This window comes from Colletotrichum gloeosporioides, assembly GCF_011800055.1.
Source record: "Colletotrichum gloeosporioides strain Lc1 chromosome Unknown consensus_54, whole genome shotgun sequence".
In the NCBI taxonomy this organism is placed as follows: domain Eukaryota; kingdom Fungi; phylum Ascomycota; class Sordariomycetes; order Glomerellales; family Glomerellaceae; genus Colletotrichum; species Colletotrichum gloeosporioides.
In genome coordinates this window covers 1,526,226-1,545,847 of record NW_025544699.1, presented here as the reverse complement: position 1 = coordinate 1,545,847, position 19,622 = coordinate 1,526,226, and the positions used below count along the sequence as shown (strand labels likewise).

Genomic DNA, 19,622 nt, shown 5'->3' with positions numbered 1-19,622 from the left:
GATCTCAGCTTGTCTCTGCTGCGTGTTGCATAACGAGAGACTTCTCTCTCAAAACCCAAACATGAGAAAGTGACAGTGGAATAATATGCCGTCGCTTTGCACAAGCATTTTATCCAAGATTTCGGTATCCGCAGGCCTTATCCGAAATCCCTTGCATCCTATACGGCCCGTACAAAAGCAATGACAGCTCAAACTGAGACCATGAACCAAACGCCCCCTCGAGGAGAACCTTTGTTGTGAGACTCGCGGCGTGGCGTCCACCCCCCGGACGACGAGGGTAAACGTTCTTTTCTTCTTTCGTCAACCTGTGTTTCTCATCATGCCCTTCGAGAGCTCACTTGCCAAGCTCCTGTTTTCTTGGTCGTTCTCCTGCCCGACCATCTCTTTTCTCTCCCTTATTTGCATCGTAGTCTGTGTGCCGTGAAAAGTAAGGATACACTTACTGGACCTTCTCAGCCTGTAGATTTCTTCCATGTCTGTATGGCTAACAAGGAAGAACGGGAGAGAATAGTAGCTAGCTAGTTGAGACGGGATAGGAAAGGCGCTTTCCATCAAGGAACGTTTGTCAAATTCCACCTCCCATGGCTACAATAGCCCGTCGGCAGACACTCCGAAGGACTCGTCCAGCTCCTGATTGGTTCACTGGAATTAAGCATGTCCCCCTCCCCTGAGTAAGGGAGGCTCACGATAACAATCAACATCACATCTGCCCCCGACTCATGAACCACCGCGCTGCAACCTAATTAGCCCCCGAATCCAGACGAACGGTTCCTTCGCCCGCCAGCGTCACATCATCGGGTGCAACGACATCTTCTTTCAGGACCGCACGTGGAAACAGCTTCTCATGAAGTTCCCTTAACCCCTCAAAGAGAACCACAACACACCATAGTCCCATTCATCCGTTCGTCGATTCATTCATCCGAAGCAGCGGCCGAGTCCGCACCCATTCAACCCCCGTCCCTCCCTAGTAAGTTAGCCTTTCATCACGTCGTGCCCAAGTCCCCCATTGAAGCCCATCCCTCCCGTTCCTCCCTCCCTTTCTTTACCTGCGTCCCCGTTTTCCATCACGTAACAAACGCATCAAAGCCAGACGCTAGAACGCCCGTAGAACACACACAAATCAAAACATCTGTTAATAGCCTCCACAAAGATCCAAACCGCGCCATAATGGTGAGGTGGAAGCGCCAGCAAGGGAAGCAAAAAAACAAGATCCTAGCGCAAGAGAAACACAAAAACGTCCCGAAATGTCCGTGTGTTTATCGCGTCCGCCGTCCTTGTTGATGTTTGGCCCTGTCCAAAGCAAGCCACCGCCAACGGTGCTGTCTGGTAGGGATCCCCCGGATTTCTGGCTGCTTTGCTGGTCAAAGCAAACGATGACGTGAGTCGTGAATCGTGAGACCGGCGCATGGAACAAGGAAGATCGAGGGGAAGGAAGGAGCCGCCGATACGAGGAAAAGAAAGGGAACCGCAGCGTTCGACCATGGCCCGTGAGGATGTTTCAAAACGTGGTCGAATCCTCAAAGGGCCGGACGAACACACGCGCTAGAAGCAAAGACCTCCGGACTGCACAGACGATCGCGAGCCGCGGCGGGCCTCGAACCTCAGAGGCTCGGACAGACGCGCTTTCTCGCGCGCGTAGCATGAGCCGCTGCGTCTGCTGCTGCTCGCGTGTCTCTCTCACGATCCCAATTTGTGCGTGCGTGTTTGTTTGTGTGTATTTTCATTCAATTGAGTATGAGCTAGCCCAGAATGGTCCTTCTATGGAACCATGGTGTTTTGGCAATTTCTTTTCGATGCCAGTACTGTACAGAGAAAGCGTGGATTCACCCACGCCGTAATCGCACGACTCAGCTTCTAAGCTTGCAGTGCTCTCCCCCAAAATAACGCCAATGTTACAAGGCTTCCCGAGCAACTGCTTTTCTTCCACACGTAGCTTTTCCACTTCTCTCGCGCTGTCCTGTTCCAGGTACTCCTACAATGTACACAGGAGGTGAAAGTCCTCCAACAAGCCCGGCCAGTGTTGGTCCGTGAGGCCTTGTTTTGAAAAAATGTAAAGGGAATGGTGATGTGAGGTCTGTGAGTGTATTGTGTCATCCGATGACAAGGATGTCGGGTATCCGGCGTTTGGATGGAAAGTTTTGGTATCAGGTGAAGGGTCAAGTGACCAGACAAAGGAAATTCGGTAGAAAACAAGAAGAACAGTCCGCCGGGTATGGTCTGAAATACTCCCGGATATAGGTGGGAGACCAACAAAGCGGACCGAGATGTCATAGTGAAATGCTCCCGAGCCCACAATGCGGAGACACGACTGCCGCAGGTGTGACCGCGCAATATCGTGTGTGTCGAGACCAACTCCCCCGGCGGACCTCATCCGACCAGCTGTGCCGGATGATGCAGAAATTCTGACAAATGAAAAAACCAAGGACAATGCTGTAAATGCCGACAGGAGCCACCGCGAGATGCCAGATCCAAGATGGACTCCGAACAACCATGTTGTGGCGATGCGGGACAATATGCCAATGCGTCTAATGCCGGTTGTTGTGTTTGTATGTTCAGGTTGGTGTAGAACAAAGCGCATAACGAGTTCTATTAGCGTAATAGTGAATTCATCGCGGCCGTGAGCGTTAAGCTGCTTTTGGACGTCGGATTCGTAAGGCGGAATATTGGCAGTTGAATCGAATAGGGTTGACATGTGCAGAGAAGAGACGCATAAAATCGACAATCAGGCTGCTGTGGATCGCCCTATTAAAGGATGCCGGGAAGTGTTCGACGGGACTGTACCGGTGGTGAGTGGTACAGAGTGAGAGACAGCTTCATTCCTCCAGACGAGGAGACTGCTCCGCCATTGTGCAGCAGACAGTGGGGGAGCGTTGATAATACTAGTATGAAGCCATGCGTCTTGCATGGCAACGTTCGCCCAAGATTGGAGAGTTGCCAATCATGGTGCTGGGATCTTGGCGGAAGCTGATGCTGGGTCTGAGACCGCTAGGTCTCGGTGGCGCGGTGGGGGACTGTTCGACGCAGGATTCGCGCTCGCCAAAGGCAAACGTCTGGGCCCTGCCGAACTGCTTGCGCGGATTCTTGAGGCGGCCGAGTTCGCGCTCGCAGGTGCGCTGGTGAGCTTCGTCGGACATCTCAACGTAGTTTTGAGGGTAGCACCGGCAGCGGTGCTCGTTGAAGAAGGCGCTGTATCCTCCTTCTAAAATATACACGTCAGGGTAGGTAAGATGCGGGTAGTGCTCGGCGTTGACGGTTCGGTCCTCAGAGCGGACGTGGCGGGCCATCATGGGGGCGCGGTGAGCAGAGTACTCGCAGTGAAAGATGAGAATGGTTCGTCCCTGCATGGGGTGCTGGAACAGTTGAGAGGCGAGGAGGTCCTTGTTGTTGTAGTTGACGGCACCGTCGATGTGGCCGCCCTCGTACTCGTACTCGAAACGGCAGTCGATGACCATCTTCTGGTCGAACTTGTCACTGTACTTTCCGTCCAAGAGGTCGACCATGGTTTCTCTCGTGATCCTGGGGATGGTGTCGGTGGGGTCATCGGCCAGGAAGTGAGGCAGGAGGAGCTCCTGAACCTCGTCGGCATCCATGCCGCAGTGGGATTCCGGGGTCGTGGGAGAAGAGTCGCCCCCTTCTGACTTGGCCTTGCCAACATCGCCAGGGTGCTCGAACATGCTCAGAGAGCGACGGAACTGCTTGCGGGGACGCATGAAGGGATTTGAGACGGGGCGGCGGTGGTGCTGGCTACCAAAGGGGCTGTTGCGGTTACCGGAGAGGCTGGAGAACTGGGGACGAGGACGAATGGCACCGGGAACGGCAGGAGTAGGGCTGTTGGCCGTCTGAGGTCGTCGTTCCTGAGGAGGTGAAGTGGCATCGAAGCATTCATCCAAGGACAGAGCACTGCTCATATGTGACAAACGGTTCTCACCAAATCGGAAGGTGGGGAGCTGGTTGTCTGTGTTGGATCGACCAGGAACGCCACTAGTAGAGTAGCCTTTCATTCGAGTCAAGGACGGGCGGCGCAGGCCTGGCTTTCTCCGTCTACCCCTGAGTTAGATGCGACCCCTTGAGCTAGGAGGAATGTGGCAATCAAACTTACTCGGCTCCCAGTGGCTTGGGTGGCTCCAACGACGCTTGCCGAGGAATGGGGGCTGGCGAGTCCAACATCATTTCGTCGTCCTCGGTGGTAGGAGTCGATCCCGGCGTCGGTGACGTTATCTCGATCTGGGTCATGAACGGCAGCTTGTGCGGGAGAGGCGAAACATCCATCATCTCGTTCATGGCAGCAGGCGAGGACTCGGGCATCGGAGGGGTCGTCACCATGTAATCTAGTCACTTTCATCAGCACCACCACTCTTCTACTGCAGACTGCCAGGTCAATGCTAACCGCGCGACTCGGCGTCACCCATCATGTTGGATGTGAATAAGGCACGACGAGGAGTCGGGAACTTGGGGCTGCAGACACCAGTGTTAGTCAATCGAGGCTCATGTACTTTCATGTCATTCCGTCTCACCTCGCCTCATTGTCCAGACGAAAGTTCTGGGAGAGGTCGGCAGCCAGGCTGGCGGCAGGCGAAGAGCCGCTGACGCCAAAGTAATCGCTGGACCGGTGCAACTGCTCGCGCAGGCTGTGACCTCCAGTATAATGAGGACGAGGACGGAAGAGATCCTTGTTGCCCCAGGTCGGGACAGCCATAGGGCGGTGCATAGCCGCCAAGGGTGAGGTCTCCATGATTGCAAGTGTTGAAAACGAGGGGGTCGTAGTCGACAAGTGCGATGGCGAGAGTATAAGTGGTTGTGGGGGGGTGTTATTTTGGTGGTGTTAGTTGTAGAGTTGTTTCGCGGTAGTGAGCGCTGCGTCCAAGACGATACTCTATATGTCGTGACGTTGTGGTGTAAAATGAGAGACGATCGTTAGTCGGCGCCGAGTAAACGAATGCTGCGACTGCTCCTAATGATTTTTCTGCTGATCCTTGCCACTCAATGGGGGAACAAAACGACGTCGGGACGGGGTGAGGAGGAAGGCTGTCGAGTATCGCGGAGTGTTGCGAATCTCGAGGCGATGGACCGAATTTTGCTTGGCGAGATTCGGAATTGGTAGCGGGGTGGGATTTTTCTCGAGCAGGGTGCACTGCGCTCGCTACAATCGAAGAATTGGGAGGAGGGGGCCGTTCGTTATTGGATCGTTGCAAGCAACATCGGTGGTCGGTACTCGAAAGGCTGGTGTCCTTTTTGGGGTTTCCTTCAAATCGTTGATTGCTCGTCGAGGTCGAGTTCGAGGTCGAGGCCGTCGTCGCAGGGAGGGCGAGAGCAGCGAACCGAAGTCGAGGGGAGGCGACGGGAGAGGCCGTTCCACGATGCCCTTGGTGTAAAAGGGCAGGTCGAGTTGTCGAGGCGGGAGCGGTGCCGCTTTTGTTGCATGGAAGGTCTCGATGCAAGAGAAAAGGACGAAGCGAGGCGACGGTCCTTCCGGAGCTGGAAGCTGAGGTGCAGGCGCAAAACGGTACGGTGCGGACGGTGCGGTGCAGCAGTGCAAGGTCGGTGCCGTGTCGTGTGGGTGCGTTGGGTGCGGTGCGGTGCAGTTCGGAGTGCTACTACCACTTCTTTTTTCGCCTTTTAGTCTCGCTCGAGCTACGCTTCGGTGGCCGAGAGCTGAGAGGGAAGGGACTTGGGAAGACGGTTTTGGAGGGATCCGAGAGTACGACGACAAGCGAAAAAGACAGAGCAAAATGCACGTCTAAGCCTCTGCGGTTGATTCCTTCTACGGTTCTTCTTTTTCTGTTTCTCTCCTCGTCTTTCCTTTCCGTGCCGGGTTGCGTTGGTGCAAGACGTACGTCACACTAAAACGAAGGTGTGGTGGTGGACTGGCCAAACACACATAAAAAGCAGTTTTTACTGATTGATAGATCTGACTGATACTGGGCGGGAGTGGTACTGTCGACGATATGGTACTGGTTTTCCGGGCAGAGAGCGGCTGGACCTTGAGATCTGGACCTGGACCTTGGACCGAACAAAAAAGGCAACAACCGTGTATCCGTAAAAAACCTACCGTACCGTCAGACCGTTGGTGGTTTGGTCGGGGATGAGGGGAGAAGAGGGAGAGGGTGGGAGGGAAGTGATCTGGAAGGAGAGGAGACTAGAGGTTTTTGAATGATGGTGAGGGACGAGTACGACTGGAGTACGACTGGGACGGGACGGGATGTAGAAACATGGAGGACCAGGCTGGATGGTAACCACATCAGACTGTTCGACAGGTACTGGCGTACTCTGGTAGGGTCGACGAGGGAGCAAGAGGGTGTGTGGATGGGAACATGAACCAGGTCCAGGAAGGGAACGTTGACGGGGTGGATTGAGACTTGCCGGGATGGGGGATGTCACTGTCAGTGTTTAGCCTGCCACAAAGGTCTGGGATGGGCCGTTGGCAGAGTAAGGTACTTCTTTCGTAGTATCTGGCCTACGGTTAGTGTTGCTACGTATGGAGTCACGGCAGCAGGCGCTCTGCTCAGTACGGCGACAGTACTTGGCAGGAGCAGGAGAGACAAAGTGCGGGTGATGGACATGAGCACAGCACAATGGCACAAGGCGGAAAGAGACAATTCAAGCTCCTCCTTTGCAGGCAAAATGGCACATCAACCAGACAGACACACCAGACCAGAGACCAGAGACCAGACTACGACCAGAGTGGCCAGTGAACAACAGGGAAGCGCCAGACCTGGGGGGTGTGCGGCGTGTGATTCCAACATGAAATTCAACAGCGCACGCCTCCTTGGGAGACAGCGAGAGCGAGAGTGTGTGAGAGTGAGAAAGAGGCGTGTGTCTTGGTTTGTCCAGCCCAGACTACGGAGACCTTACGTAGTAGTGTGTTAAGTGCGGATAAGGTAGCCCAGACAGGTGGGCGCTTCCAAGGGGAAAAAAAAAAAAAAAAAAAAAAAAAAAAAAAAGCGATACTTGGGAAAAGTACCCAGCAGTGCGGCGCGTGGGGTCGTTTCTCTGTCAGTCTGGTGTCAGGCCCCTGGACGGTCTGGAGATCTTCACTATTTCGACAGACGACTCGGGGGGACTTCGAAGAAGGTTGTCAGGGCGATTTGGTTGCTGCTGCAGCTACGGAGCCCTTCTGCGGTCCTGCAGTCCATGATGCAGCTTCTGGATGGACGATGATGATGCAGGATGGGATCCATGCCTTCCTTGCCCATGACATGCCCTCTTGGCCCTGGCCTGTCCTGTCCTGTCCTGCCTTGCCCTGCTCTGAGAGCCATGCCCGGTTTGGTTGCTGCATCCTGCTTTCCTTCTTGGGCTGATGCGGCTGTTTGGTCTGGCAGTCGAGTGGCCCAAGCTGCGTCCTGTACAGAGTGGAAAGATACGGTACGGCGATAATGCACCAAGCACCTGCAGATGCAAGTGCGAGTGCAAGTGCAAGTGCACCAAGTGTGCAGCTCGCCAGGATGCACCTGCGCATAACGTACGCAGCAACCGACCTTAGCGCGCTGCCATGTTTCTTGCAGACCGAGAGTGGAAAACGTCGATACGGTACGTATCTTTCCCACCTGGTGCTGCCAAGCATGTTTCTCTCATTGTGCTGGCTGCGGTTTAGTTTACACAGGGCATACCCGGTCTGCATCCGACCTTATTCCTGGCCCAAGAGACACAGAGAGGAAGAGAGAGTGTTCATCTTTTTCTTCCTCTGGCCAAGGAATTATCGATGCCACCACACACGCTGTTAGCGCTCTCCGATTCTGACACTCGGTAGCATTTCGCATTCATCCGATCTTATCTTGCTTTTCCTCGTCCGACAACGACGACAACAACAACAATAATAATAGAGCTGGCCCGAATGGTCGGTTCCAAGGCAGAGGCACGTTCAAACGTGCAATGAGCACGTGTTGGGCTGAGTACGTACCTTTTGACCTTATCTTGCGTTAGCTGCATCTCCCAGAGCGCTGTGCTGTGCAGCGGAATCGACGAGAATCGTGCCAATCGTACAAAATGCGAGTCGTCCCCCGCCAATGCGCTGCGCGTGTGCATCACCCACGGATCCAGTTCCTATGCAGAGCACAGCACGGCACAGCACAAACGCGGGACATCAATCGCCCCTAAGGCAGGAACCTGCTCATGGAGCTCATGGAGCCGTCGGTGGTCCAGTCCTCACTCACGTCCATAGCACCCCAAGGTATTGCCGACATATGATGAACCACCTACACTGGATCCTATTCCTGCTATGAATACACCTTACGGATACCCGCCTACGGTAAGGTAAGGAACGGCAACCTCAACCACAGGCATCCACCAACATGCCCTGCCCTGCCCTGCCCTTTTCCACCTCACTCAGGGGATCCGTCTTACGATGCCGGCGCTGTAATTGGCTTCCTCGGGGTACGTAGTGTACCTATCTGGACTGGTGATATTCGATACCTAGGTACGGTAAGCAGGGCCCGTCGAGGGCGTTACAGGGGCGGACGTTGGCACCATTCCCCTGGGAGACTTGTCCCTTACAGGCGGTTGCCGCAACGATTTCTGCTGTAGTCCATTTCGAGGCTGCTGGCTGCAGTTGGTGGTGCTGATGGTTCCGGATGAGGCGTCAGGGGCTGACCACGGGATATCTTCTGCAGCACGTTGCCGCCTCTTACAGTTGAACCTGCCAGCCGTAGTCTTGAGAAGGAATACTTCCGACTCCAAAGTCCATCAGGTATCACCAACTCCAGTCACCCCGTCCACTAGCCTAGAGCCTGGCGGCGTGCACGTCCTGCGCCGTATCCCGTCTCCTGGTCCCGTCTGGTGCCGTTCTATCGGTCTGGTCTAGATGGCTTGGTCTCTGCTCTGCTGAATCCAATAAGAAAAAAAAATCTCCTTGACCCATCATCTGTCCATGACCCTCTCACGTCGCCCACCCGACCGGCGTTCGCCATGGATCCTGACTGGCGTTAGATGCCTTTTGGCAAAGATTGAATCCCGCAGTGGTCTGTGAGCCCGTGGTCTGTGGTCGGTGGTCGCTGGAGCGCCGAACCCGTCGCTGTGGCAGCTCCCCTTTTCTTACCGCTGTTCCAGCGTACGGATGGAACACACTGTGTGTTCTATTGCCTGTATGCCCCCGAGGAGCGGGCGGGGAGTGGACGGCGGGTGGACCTGCGCCGAAGCTGTGGCCGTCACCCGGGCCTCACTGCGGCCCTCCATGTGCTGAAAACCTATCCCACCCCGCCTGTTGCTCGCCTGTTGCTCAGGTTGCGCAGTGGAAAAAAACGGGTTGCTCAGTGTAAGGGGGTTTGTCGTCCAGACAAGAGCTAGGGGAGCTTTTTCAACGAGATGAGGATACTGGGGGAGGGCGTGTGAATGAGGCTCCAGACCGACACTGACCCAACGGGACCCGATCCGCGGGACAGAAAGCCCCAGAGCCCCAGAGCCCTGAACCAGGCCAAGAGAAGGGCAACGCAGGGAGAGAAGACCGAGCCTCGAGCAGAAGAAAGAAGAAAAAAAAACGTCTTCTAGCGGGACCTGCCCCAGCAGCTACTGCTCAAAGCGTATTCGATATCCGTCGAAGCGGATTTGGATTTGCATTGTGCCTTCCCAATTCTTTCATGTCATAAAGATGCGAATTCGCAATGTGCAGGTGCACCCTTTGTTCCTTGTTCTAATTCAGCCCGTCAGTCCCAATGCTCCTTCTCTGTTCCATGTTTGAGCTTGCCTTTGTGCTATGCTGCATAGGAAGGTAGCTCTTTCCTATTCATACCTGCTACATACGAATAAGGGAAGAAGGTACATACCTTACCTGCCTGCCGTCCTTCCTTCCTACGGAACAAAAGGGTAAGGTGCAAAGACACCAACGCAATTCTGATTCAAACAAAGCAAGCCCTGCCGTTGCCGCACTTGCACATTGTGTTTCTCCCGACTACGCCGACGGCCCTCGCTAGTTTCTGCCTCCCTCTCCAACGCTAGGTCTGGCCAGCGGCTCTGGCTTGGTTGAGTCGTGCGACGTACGGATCTCATGCCCGAGAAGACGTCTCCGTGTCTGAATACCTCGGGCAACGACAGCTGCAAAAGTGCATCAACCACCGAATAACTCCAGCAACACCACCGCCAACGCTCAGATTAGATAGACGCGCGCAGCGGGGCACGGCAACGCAACGCAACGAACACGACTCGGCAACACCCATCACGAGCCATCCATCGTCGCTTTTTTGCCCACAGCCGCCCTCAATCTCATACTCCAAGTGCCCCTCCCCCGGGTCACAAGTCACACGGTTGACCGGCTACGAGAGAGCCCACCACCGCCGCCAGGGTCTTGTCTCTGTCGCCGACGATGGGATATGGACGCGATCACGGTGGCTGATGGATGGCGCTAGGCAATCCGACGAGCTAAGCGCCCTCCATGTCCGATCAGGCTCAAGCCAAGCGGCCCCGAACCTCGACTGAGTCCACGGCCGGAGGGAAAGGTGACCTGGCTCGTCAGTCCAAATGCCTTCCATCAACACTAGCGACCGAGCCTTGGTAAAACTGGGCCTAGCCCGAGAGCTTACATCATTGCTCGGCGCTGTTCATCATCCGCCTCACCTTTCCCATCCTAGCCAGAAACCCCAAGTCCCAAGTCCCAGACACACAAGACCCAGATGTATCGCCCAGCAATCACTCAAGTGCCAACCGCAACAACCACTACCACCACCACCAACACCACCACCGTCGGCGCCTGGAAATGAGCGGTGAGTTGGCGTATCGCCCTATGCTCGCCCCCTGTCTGAAGTCGTTCACGTCCGCTACACTACGGATACTTTGTCCACCACCACACCTAAGCTACGAAAGATTTGCTACCACGGACAACCCACTCCACGGCACTATGCTACACCATCCAAGGTCAGTCACTACTGACTTACAACTCCTGTTGTAACATTCACAGACCACGGATCCTACCACACGACGACAAGAAGGCCGCGCCAGACTAGCCCTCTTGTCTCTCCTGTCTGTCAGTGTCTGCCAGCACACTGACTCCTTGCTTAGCCAACCTGCTCGTCAGCCTACCACGAGCAAGAACCTCAGGCCCGGGGCAATTACGCCGTATGCCGCCTTGCCTATTGTGTCACTGCGCTTTGCACCTTAATCGTGCTGTTTCCACCTTTATTCCTCCAGACCCATGGCCAAATTCACAACTTCGTCCTCGTTACTGGTCACAGGGTTGGCAAGGCTACCTCGAGGCGCAGAAACGGAAACGCCTGGTTGCTTCGGACAGGGCTCCCAGGCCATGATCTCCCAAGTCTTGCCTGTCTCGTCATCCCTTCAGCTCGGCGCCGGCGGGGTTCAGGCCACACGGCACACCAAGCTCCCCTTCTCGGACTGCTTACCGCAAAGTGTTCTACAAAGTTCAGTCGGCAAATACCTCTCGAGATCGGATGCTCGTTCGCACGACCACGGGGCTGCTGCAGCTGTGCAGTCCCTCTCCCGCGAACGGACGACACCTCATGTGGAAAAAGAGATGTGAGACTTCAGGGCCCAGGCTTCAAGCCCACTGCATTCTTCGGTTGCCGGGACGTCGTCTGCGAGGAGGGTCTTGAGACACGTCTGGCACAAAATGGCGTGTTGGCTATCGAGAGTCATGTTGGCATTGCTGTTTGCTTATGAGCCCACCGAGAATTAAGTCTACGGCATGTTCCGCTGACACCAACATGTCATCAATGGGATAACAAAGCATAATTTGTTCGAAGCTGCCTCGGGATATCGATGCTTGGCTGCAACGCTTTTCTGAGGCGTATCGAGCATTCCTGCCACTGCAGACTCAGGACCAACTTCATTCCTCAGACCTCGACGCGGCCAGCCCGTGACCCTTCCTGGCCAAGGTCGCAGAGATCTCAATCACAGTATGACGTATTTCGCAGTACAGAGTTCACCGGGCCAATCTCGTTGTCCGGAGTCGACTCCATCTGGGAACTCTTGATGCAGTTGAACTTCTGATAGTCGGCCCAGCAGTCCGGCCAGCCAACGGGGCCCGAGCCTGAGAAAAACCGGTTCTGCCGCATTATTCGGCCTAGGCCGTCCACCGGCACAAGAAATACGAATACCGACTTTGCAGATCTTGCACGGACAATGCACGGCGTCGGCATCAGATTTGCACATCTTGACATGGGCATCTGCAGGATTTGACACCATGTGCCTCCAAGACCCTTCGCGTCCTCCACCAGCGGAACAGCAACGAACGAAAGGAGGTTGCAAGCCGCTACGGAAGAAAAATTGGAAGAAAAAGAACAAGACAACGACGACCCAGTAACCCCCCATCGTCATCTTCTCCCCACAGCAACCAACGGGGCCAGCCCTGGGCTGAAGACGTGGGATTTGCTGGGATGCGCCGGGCTGTAACTGGGGACTGACCGGGGGTTATCGGCAGCTTACAGGGCTTCATCTCCATGTCCGCCATCGCGACTGGCCAGAGCTCTCGGCCACTCTCCCTCACTTTCTCAGCCAAGAACCAGCCCAATCCCTCGCTTGCCCCCGCTCATCGGCCCTGGCCTTCACCCTGGTCCTCAACCCCGGTTCTCCTTGTTGCTCGCGAGAGTCTTGTGTGATGCGAGTGCGTGCTGGGCCGGGATCTGACCCCTTGCCTACACCATCTTCGTTGCTTATCGCTACATCGTCCCGTGCAACTTACACCAAACACGGCCTCGAGTTTACAGTCTGCGCCTGCCAAAAGCCAATTGATGGCTTGATATTGCGCGCAATTGGTTATTTACCGCTCACTGCTGACAGCAGAGCTCAAGGGTTTGGTGGGGGCTGAGACAAACCCTTGTAGCATTGGCTTCAGGGCATCTTGTTTCGGAAGGCAAGTGGGCAGACAAGATGGAGCCTGTGCTTGTTTGTATCCGAACGTACGGCGTACAGAGCAAAAATACACGCTACACAGGGTAGCTCGTTCGGAGCTCTAATCGTAGGAGCTGGAGCTTGGGTACTTGGAGTTGAAGTTGGAGAACTGGAGCTCGAGCTCCAGCTAAGCCAGAACCTGGAGCTGGGACACCGTCAGGCGACCGACCCGAGATGAAGACTGACAGAGCAACAGAGCATCAATTAACCCCCGAGCTTCCGTGACGTCTCCATCAAGCACGGTCTGGGCCCTTAAGCCTTGGGCTTGGCTTGAATGGCTTGCCCGTCGGCGAACAGACCGACGAATGGCAGGCGGTTAATTGATCAACGAACCCTCCCTCATCAGCGGCGTTGGACAAGCATTCGAATGATGCGAAATTGACCGCGCGACATCTGAGTTCAGGCACACGGGACTTGAAAGCTGCCAGGTGCCAGTCAAGTCCTGTCTTAGACCGTCCGGCGGTGAAGCGGCACGCTTAGTCGTTCATCTCCACAATATGTTCTGTGCGGCCATCGGACAGAACCGAAAGTCGACGGATGGGGAGTGATTCTTATTTTCCATGTATCTATACAGATGCAGATACCGTGTAAACGTGCCGGCACGTGTATCTCGTTCTATGGTCAGCCCTCCGCCCGGTCCCCGATCCCCAGGAGCCGGCAGCTGGGAAGATGATGGAAGAAGAAACCATCATCAAACTCTCGACCTTGGCCGCCGTGACCGGCCGCTGTTTACTCTTCGAATTGTTGAAAGGACCCATCTCACGGATCTGTTCCACGGGGCAACAGAAGCAACGGAGTCGATCAAGAACCGGGCGCCAACCCACCTGTTCCCCAGCCTACCGCGCGGCCGGCTGCAGCTATGCTGCATGTTGATGCGAGTATGCAAGCTCGCGGGATGCAGAAACTCAAGTGGATTTGTCGGTTCGATGGGGACCAGACGGATGCCGAGCTTTCGTTTTGCATCTGCGGGCAGTCGTACTAGCTGCATGGAGCTTCTGCAACTACTGCTGTGCCATGTTTCTAAGCTGCTGCTGCTCCGCCATGATGTTGGTCCGCTCAACCTGCAACAGGTCACAGGAGAGCTTCTCCCCGGTGACGGACCGTTGTCTACCTTGCGAAGCTCCTAGCTTCCCGCAGCAACGGGTACGCGGTCAGAGGTTTTGGTGGGGGGGCTAAGGAGCTTTACGACGGCATCTCGTGCCTTTCGCCGGCTCTGGGACGACATGACAACATCGTCAGCGTCAATAGCACCCCTGGCCGGAGCTCCACTCGGCAAGGCATGGTTCAAGGACATGTTTGTCATGTTTCCCGTGTGCACAGAGCTTCGTACCAGAAGAACACCTCTCCATGCAGCATCCCCAGCTCTCCTCGAGACGCCCGCCGTCTTAGGGGACCATTTGTTTACTTTTGTCGATTCTTGGAAAGTCCCCCTCACTGAGTCGGCAGCTCGATCGACAATCCAGTATCCGGCTTTGGCCAGGAACTTGTCCATCGACGAGGGGCGAACTGCTTTGGTCTCCTTGTTCGTCTCGAAATAACCTTGAAGAATTCCTTTCAGTCAAGAATTATGCAACAATGGATGAGGCTCTTTGGTCTTCGAGAATGAAAGAAGCGGGCAGCACAAAGATGTTCATGTTCGCTTAACTGTGATGCCGTCGTTAACCCTGTCGATATCGACGGGTCCACCCTGTCTCGTTCTGGCTGCAATCTTCGGTTGCTTGGTTAGAGAAAGAAAAAAAAAGTCGGCTACGGAGAAAGCGTCCCCAATTCACCGAGGGGTCGGTCTCCTTGGCCCTTGAACCCCGTGACGACAAGTTGCGGATACACTACGAGTGCACTACGAGTGCACTACGAGTGACAGCCCACCTCTTCCTTCCGATTCCGCTTCACTCAAGCTCATGTCTGTCATTGGCTCACTAACGAGAGTAACGACTGTTGGCGCGGAAAGGGGTCTTCGTATGGGCCGTGATTGCCAGTCGACGGCTTCAAGTCCAAGCGTGGGCACAGGCAATTGTGCACTTGCACGCGCACGTCGTGAAGGCGGACGGGAAGGTCAACTGACTGACTACTGATTGACAGCCCGTGGCTGACGTAGACAAGCCCTGATCTTGATGTGTCTTATCAGGCTACTTGACCTTGGCCTATCGAATTGCGCCTCAAACCTTGTTTGCAGGCGAAGCCTAACTCAGCTGGAGGGCAACGCCTGAGCCAAACTGACGCCATTGGGAGCGTGTCCCCTTCGTTCTCCAAAATGACTCCTTTTGCGTTGCTATATCAATCGCACGAACCTCAGCGCCAACCAGGATTCGAGGGATCACGCCGGGCAAGAACATCTCCTGAACTCCCTTGCAGGTTAATGAAGATGCTCAAACGGCAAAATGGAGATGAATCATTTCAATGTCCAGCATCGACCGATCCTAGGCCATGCCCACGAGGCGACCGAGACCCCCAATATCGCACCGCTCGTCAAAGCGGCCCGGAGATTTACTGACATAAGCTCAGCGACACGGGTTACCGAATATTGGCAGTGTTTTTCTGATATTGAGGGGTTCTCCCTTGTTGAGGGTTGAGTCATCAAACGCGAGTAGAGGAAAAAAAGATTTTCGACGAGAAGCACAGTCCAGCACAACAAAAACATGGCCATCAGGCATCTTCCCCTGATGGAGGACCATGGTCTCACCCGGCACTTGAGCGAAGTTGCCAAAACAAGGTCTCGCAATGGACGAAATGGGACGAATTTTGGACGCGAGTTGATAGACATTCGACGTAGAAGGCGGTGCGAGGAAGTCCCATCTCGATGTGAAAATCATCGATCACGCATATCGGCCCCGATCACTTGCGGCGGCCTAGTCCGGCTCTAAAACAGACGTCATCCTCTCGGAGTCCAGCCTGGCAATTGATCGTCACCATCCAAGACCCCCGGGCCGCCTGCCCCTCCTTTTTGCTCCCGCGACGAGCCGTAGGCAGGGCAGAGGTCTCGTCTTGCCATATGTATCGAGATCCCTTCTCGGGCTGCGCTGCGCTCACGGCCAATGTGATGCAGTCACATCGCCGGTTATCTGGAGCACTTGCACAAATTCGAAGCATCAATGCCATGCCAATGGCCCAGATCAAGGCTGTCTGCGGCCAAAAGTGCCATGGGTCGCAGAACCGGCCGTCGTACCTGTCACTCTACCCAAAACAAGGACCACCGAACCAACGCACGCCGCGTCGGTCAGAGGAGACACCGAGGAAGCGGATTGGATGCTCAGCTTCGCATGTTGTTTGTTTACCGCGCGTAGGTACAGACACTGCAGCTTGGCTTATGTTTTGCGGTGCGAATCACGATGACCGGCCGAGGACTGCCTTGGATTGAATGAGCCCATCTCACGCTATTGAGGATTGCCTGCATGTGAGGAGATGGGACAGGCGTCAGACACAATCCAATGAGGAGGCGCAGCCGCATCGCGACGTGTCTGTCAAGTCAAACTTTCAGCTCTATCTAGACGGGCCGGCCGTCCAGCAACTCCAAGCTATCGACCGATGCCGCGTGACCGAGGTGCGATGGCGTCTTGCTTCCCTCCCCGTCAGCTTCCTCCGACCTTCCGTGCCCCTCATTGCCCACGCCCTCTGGACGCACAGAGGTTTTGCATCTCTGCAGTTTCCCCTCTTTTGCACCCTGGCTTGGATCAAACGCAGCGCATTGCGGTCGCAGGTGTCTCTTACTCAGTGCTTTGCGCATCTACAGCGGAGCGTTGCCTCGTGCATGACTCTGCCTAGCTGTTGAGCGTTTGAGAGCTGCCATTAGGCATTGGCCTAGGACAGGCGGGCTGGGAAAACGGTGCCCGTTGTGGGCATTTCGTTCTTTGTCCCTCTCCGCCGTTGAGAAAGGGGAGGCAATGGTGAAGCAGCAAGCGGGTGCCGGCGTTGGCGCGCGTAGCACTGCGGGTGGGAAAAGCCACATTCGCTCCAGCGTGTCCCGAGCGCGCCCGACTCCCGAGCCCCTCCAGTGAGGGGATTTTTTTTCGTCGTCGCTTCTCGTCGCGGGCAGACTCCTTTTTTCCAGCGCGGGTTTTGGCAGCAGTTTTCTGGCACTGTACTTTGTTTACAAACTGCGGGTTCGCGACTCATGTAAACAATGGGCCCCTGCAGACCCTGCTTCACGACCCTTGTCGAGCGCGAAGTCACGTGCAAAGTGCTGGCGGGGGAAAGGTCTGCCGAGGGGTGGGAGGGGAGACAGAGCAAGGTTGAGGTGCAGCTGAGGACTGAGGTGCATGCATCGACAAGGATCATTTGAGAAAGTGACGTCCTTTTTTAGCCGCCCGTCATCTGGACCTCTGGCAGCTGCTGACAGGGGACGTGCCCGGGAAACTGGCCATCCCCTCGTGCACGTTCCACTGTTCCTGTTTTTGGAGAAATCGAGGAGCCTGGCCTGGAGCTGCCCTGGAGCTTCAACCCGGAGCTGGAGCTGGAGGAGGATGGAGGGGTTCCTGACCAGGGCTTGATCAAGTTGTTGCAGATGATGGAGGTGGAGGGATCCGGATACTGGGACGATAATGAGGCAAGCAACAACAGATGGAAACAAACCCGAACGCTGAAAACTCCATCGGTCAACCTCGGCATACGATGACGGCCCACGGATGCTCGCGTCCCCGTTTCCATACGGACGTACTCCGACGCCATTGCATCACCATGATGGGATTCTTGGTCCCATGTCGTCTGTCAGACAGCAGGAAGCAAGGAATCAACACCCGGCAGGAGCTGGAGTCTGAATCCGCTGATGGTTTCGTGATCGCAAGGCTGCGAGGATTCGGCGGAGGGGCTTTCCTCTGATGTCAGCCCAGGGGTGTTTGCTCCTACACGCTCAGCTTCCTCTGAAGCTCTGCTCAATGCTCACGAACTTCCCCTCCACCCCGCCGGAACTCATGGGTGTTGCTGGGCTGGGCAGAGTTCGATTCCGCAGGCTGCTACGGATACAAACGTTTTCCTTCGCGACCTGCGCGCGTCCTGGGAACTTTGGCAACAGCCCCAAGAACGAATTGACTGGGTTCCCCGCTTCACTGCCAGGGGCCTGCGGCGCGGCGCAGCGCAGCATGCAACCCAGCAAGCAGCTTCGAAGCTTGAGCTTCGAAAAGCACGCAACGCACTTTATTCCAGCAGCATTGGGCTGACTGCGATACGAGAGAGTGACGATCCGCCACACCAAACCCCAAAAAAGCTGGCTCGAAACATGCAGAGGGCGATGGACCGGGGTGTCCGACGGTTTCTCATTGATTGCGCCGGAGGCTCACGGTCTGCAGAGGAACCATGAGCGGCAACCGGGCTGTGCTACAGAAACCCTACGGGAACCGATTCCAACTCTCTAAACGGACCTATGCTGTTCGGTAGCAGCGTAACCCGCACCGATGTCTGAAACGACACGATATCACCCGGTGAGCCCGGTCCCCATCTTATCTGCTCAGCTTGCTCGGTGCTTGCTTCCAAATTGTTGTTTGCCACCAAGCAAATGTCGGTGTCCGCTTCACCGGGGACGGCGGGGTGAGGTTTGACCTGACTCTCTGCACCCATTCCCCCGGTTTGCCTTTCTCACAACAACAGCGAGATTTCTAGCATCATGTCAAAATTCAACTGCCGGAACGGGTCTCATTCTTCATCCCCTCCGCCATCCGATCTTTCTTCGCATATCGAAGGAACACAATGCACTGGATAAAGTCCCGCCTATTCAAACGTCTCAAAGGAGCAACGTAGTTCGAGACTCGCCTAAGCTCGCTTGGCCTTGGATCGGCCTCGCCCATGTCTGGCGAGAAGAACACCACCACCACCACCAACACCCCTCCCCCATGCGCGTCCTCACAAGCGAGGAAAAATGCCCCGACCCGTGACGGCTTCAGATAGTGCCATTCAGGGTCCTTTCCTCGCCCCCTCGTCGTCCTCCTCCCAAACCTGCCTCGCATATGTGTTGTCCGTTGCTCTGTTCCCCTCCCCCACATCCCCGAGACTGCGAGACTTTTTGCCTGCAACCAACGACACCCAGGTTTGGCGAAACCGCCACCGCGGCTTACACGCTCGCCGCCGAGTGACCAGCCGGCGAAGCGCCTTCTCAACCGGGCCTGTTTAATTCCCCGTAGCATTCCTCCGACCCGTCGTCCGTCTTGGGGTATCGAAGCGCGCGGCGTTGACTTCTGATCGTAGGCTAGCCGATGTGGCGGTCGTGTTTGCTGGGTTTCTTTGTCTGTTTCGTGAGGATTGGTGGACAGCTCTAGCGGTGATCTTGAGGCATAAGCTTCCTCCTGCACCGGCTGATGGGCAAAAAAGCATCACGCTGCCACCGTGTACGTTGTTCTCCTTGGTGGCGGTCTAGAGCCGTCCAGTTTCGGGACGTGTAATGCTAAGCAGCCCGCCTCCCTCCGGGCCTCCGGGCTAAAACATCAAACATTCCAACGGGACATGGCGTGAGAGATACGGACAAAGAAAAAAGGGGGCCTGCAGTGTCGACGGAGTATCCTCCGAGCGACCTTCTCCTGAACTAACTCGCCCGGTTGAGCATCTTGAGCCTCGACGGGTGTGGATGTGGTTTGGATGCCTTCTAGTTCCCGCTGTTGAGGCTTGCTCCGGTCGTAAATGGGGGGTTTTGTATGCCAGCCAGAGAACCGGACGGGATAAGTGTCCTTCCAAGCCGTGACGGTGAGCTTGTCATTGCTTGCTACCCCTGAGAAGTACTGTAGTTCGTGGGGATAGTGCCCCCAGGGGCTTTTGCTACAGTCGCGTGATGTGATGCTGGGAGAAGCCTCCCCTCTCGTTTTCTCCCTGTC

General features: G+C 55.6%; 1 protein-coding gene across 1 annotated transcript; it reads right to left on the bottom strand.

The window, feature by feature from the left end:
- Window positions 1-2,879: 2,879 nt before the first annotated feature.
- Window positions 2,880-4,732, bottom strand: GCG54_00004927 (M-phase inducer phosphatase; the record flags this gene model as incomplete). Its single annotated transcript, XM_045404964.1, has 4 exons — window positions 2,880-4,041; window positions 4,100-4,328; window positions 4,388-4,455; window positions 4,515-4,732. 4 exons carry the CDS (start codon window positions 4,730-4,732, stop codon window positions 2,880-2,882), a joined length of 1,677 nt encoding a protein of 558 aa, XP_045262907.1.
- Between the last annotated feature and the right edge of the window lie 14,890 nt (window positions 4,733-19,622).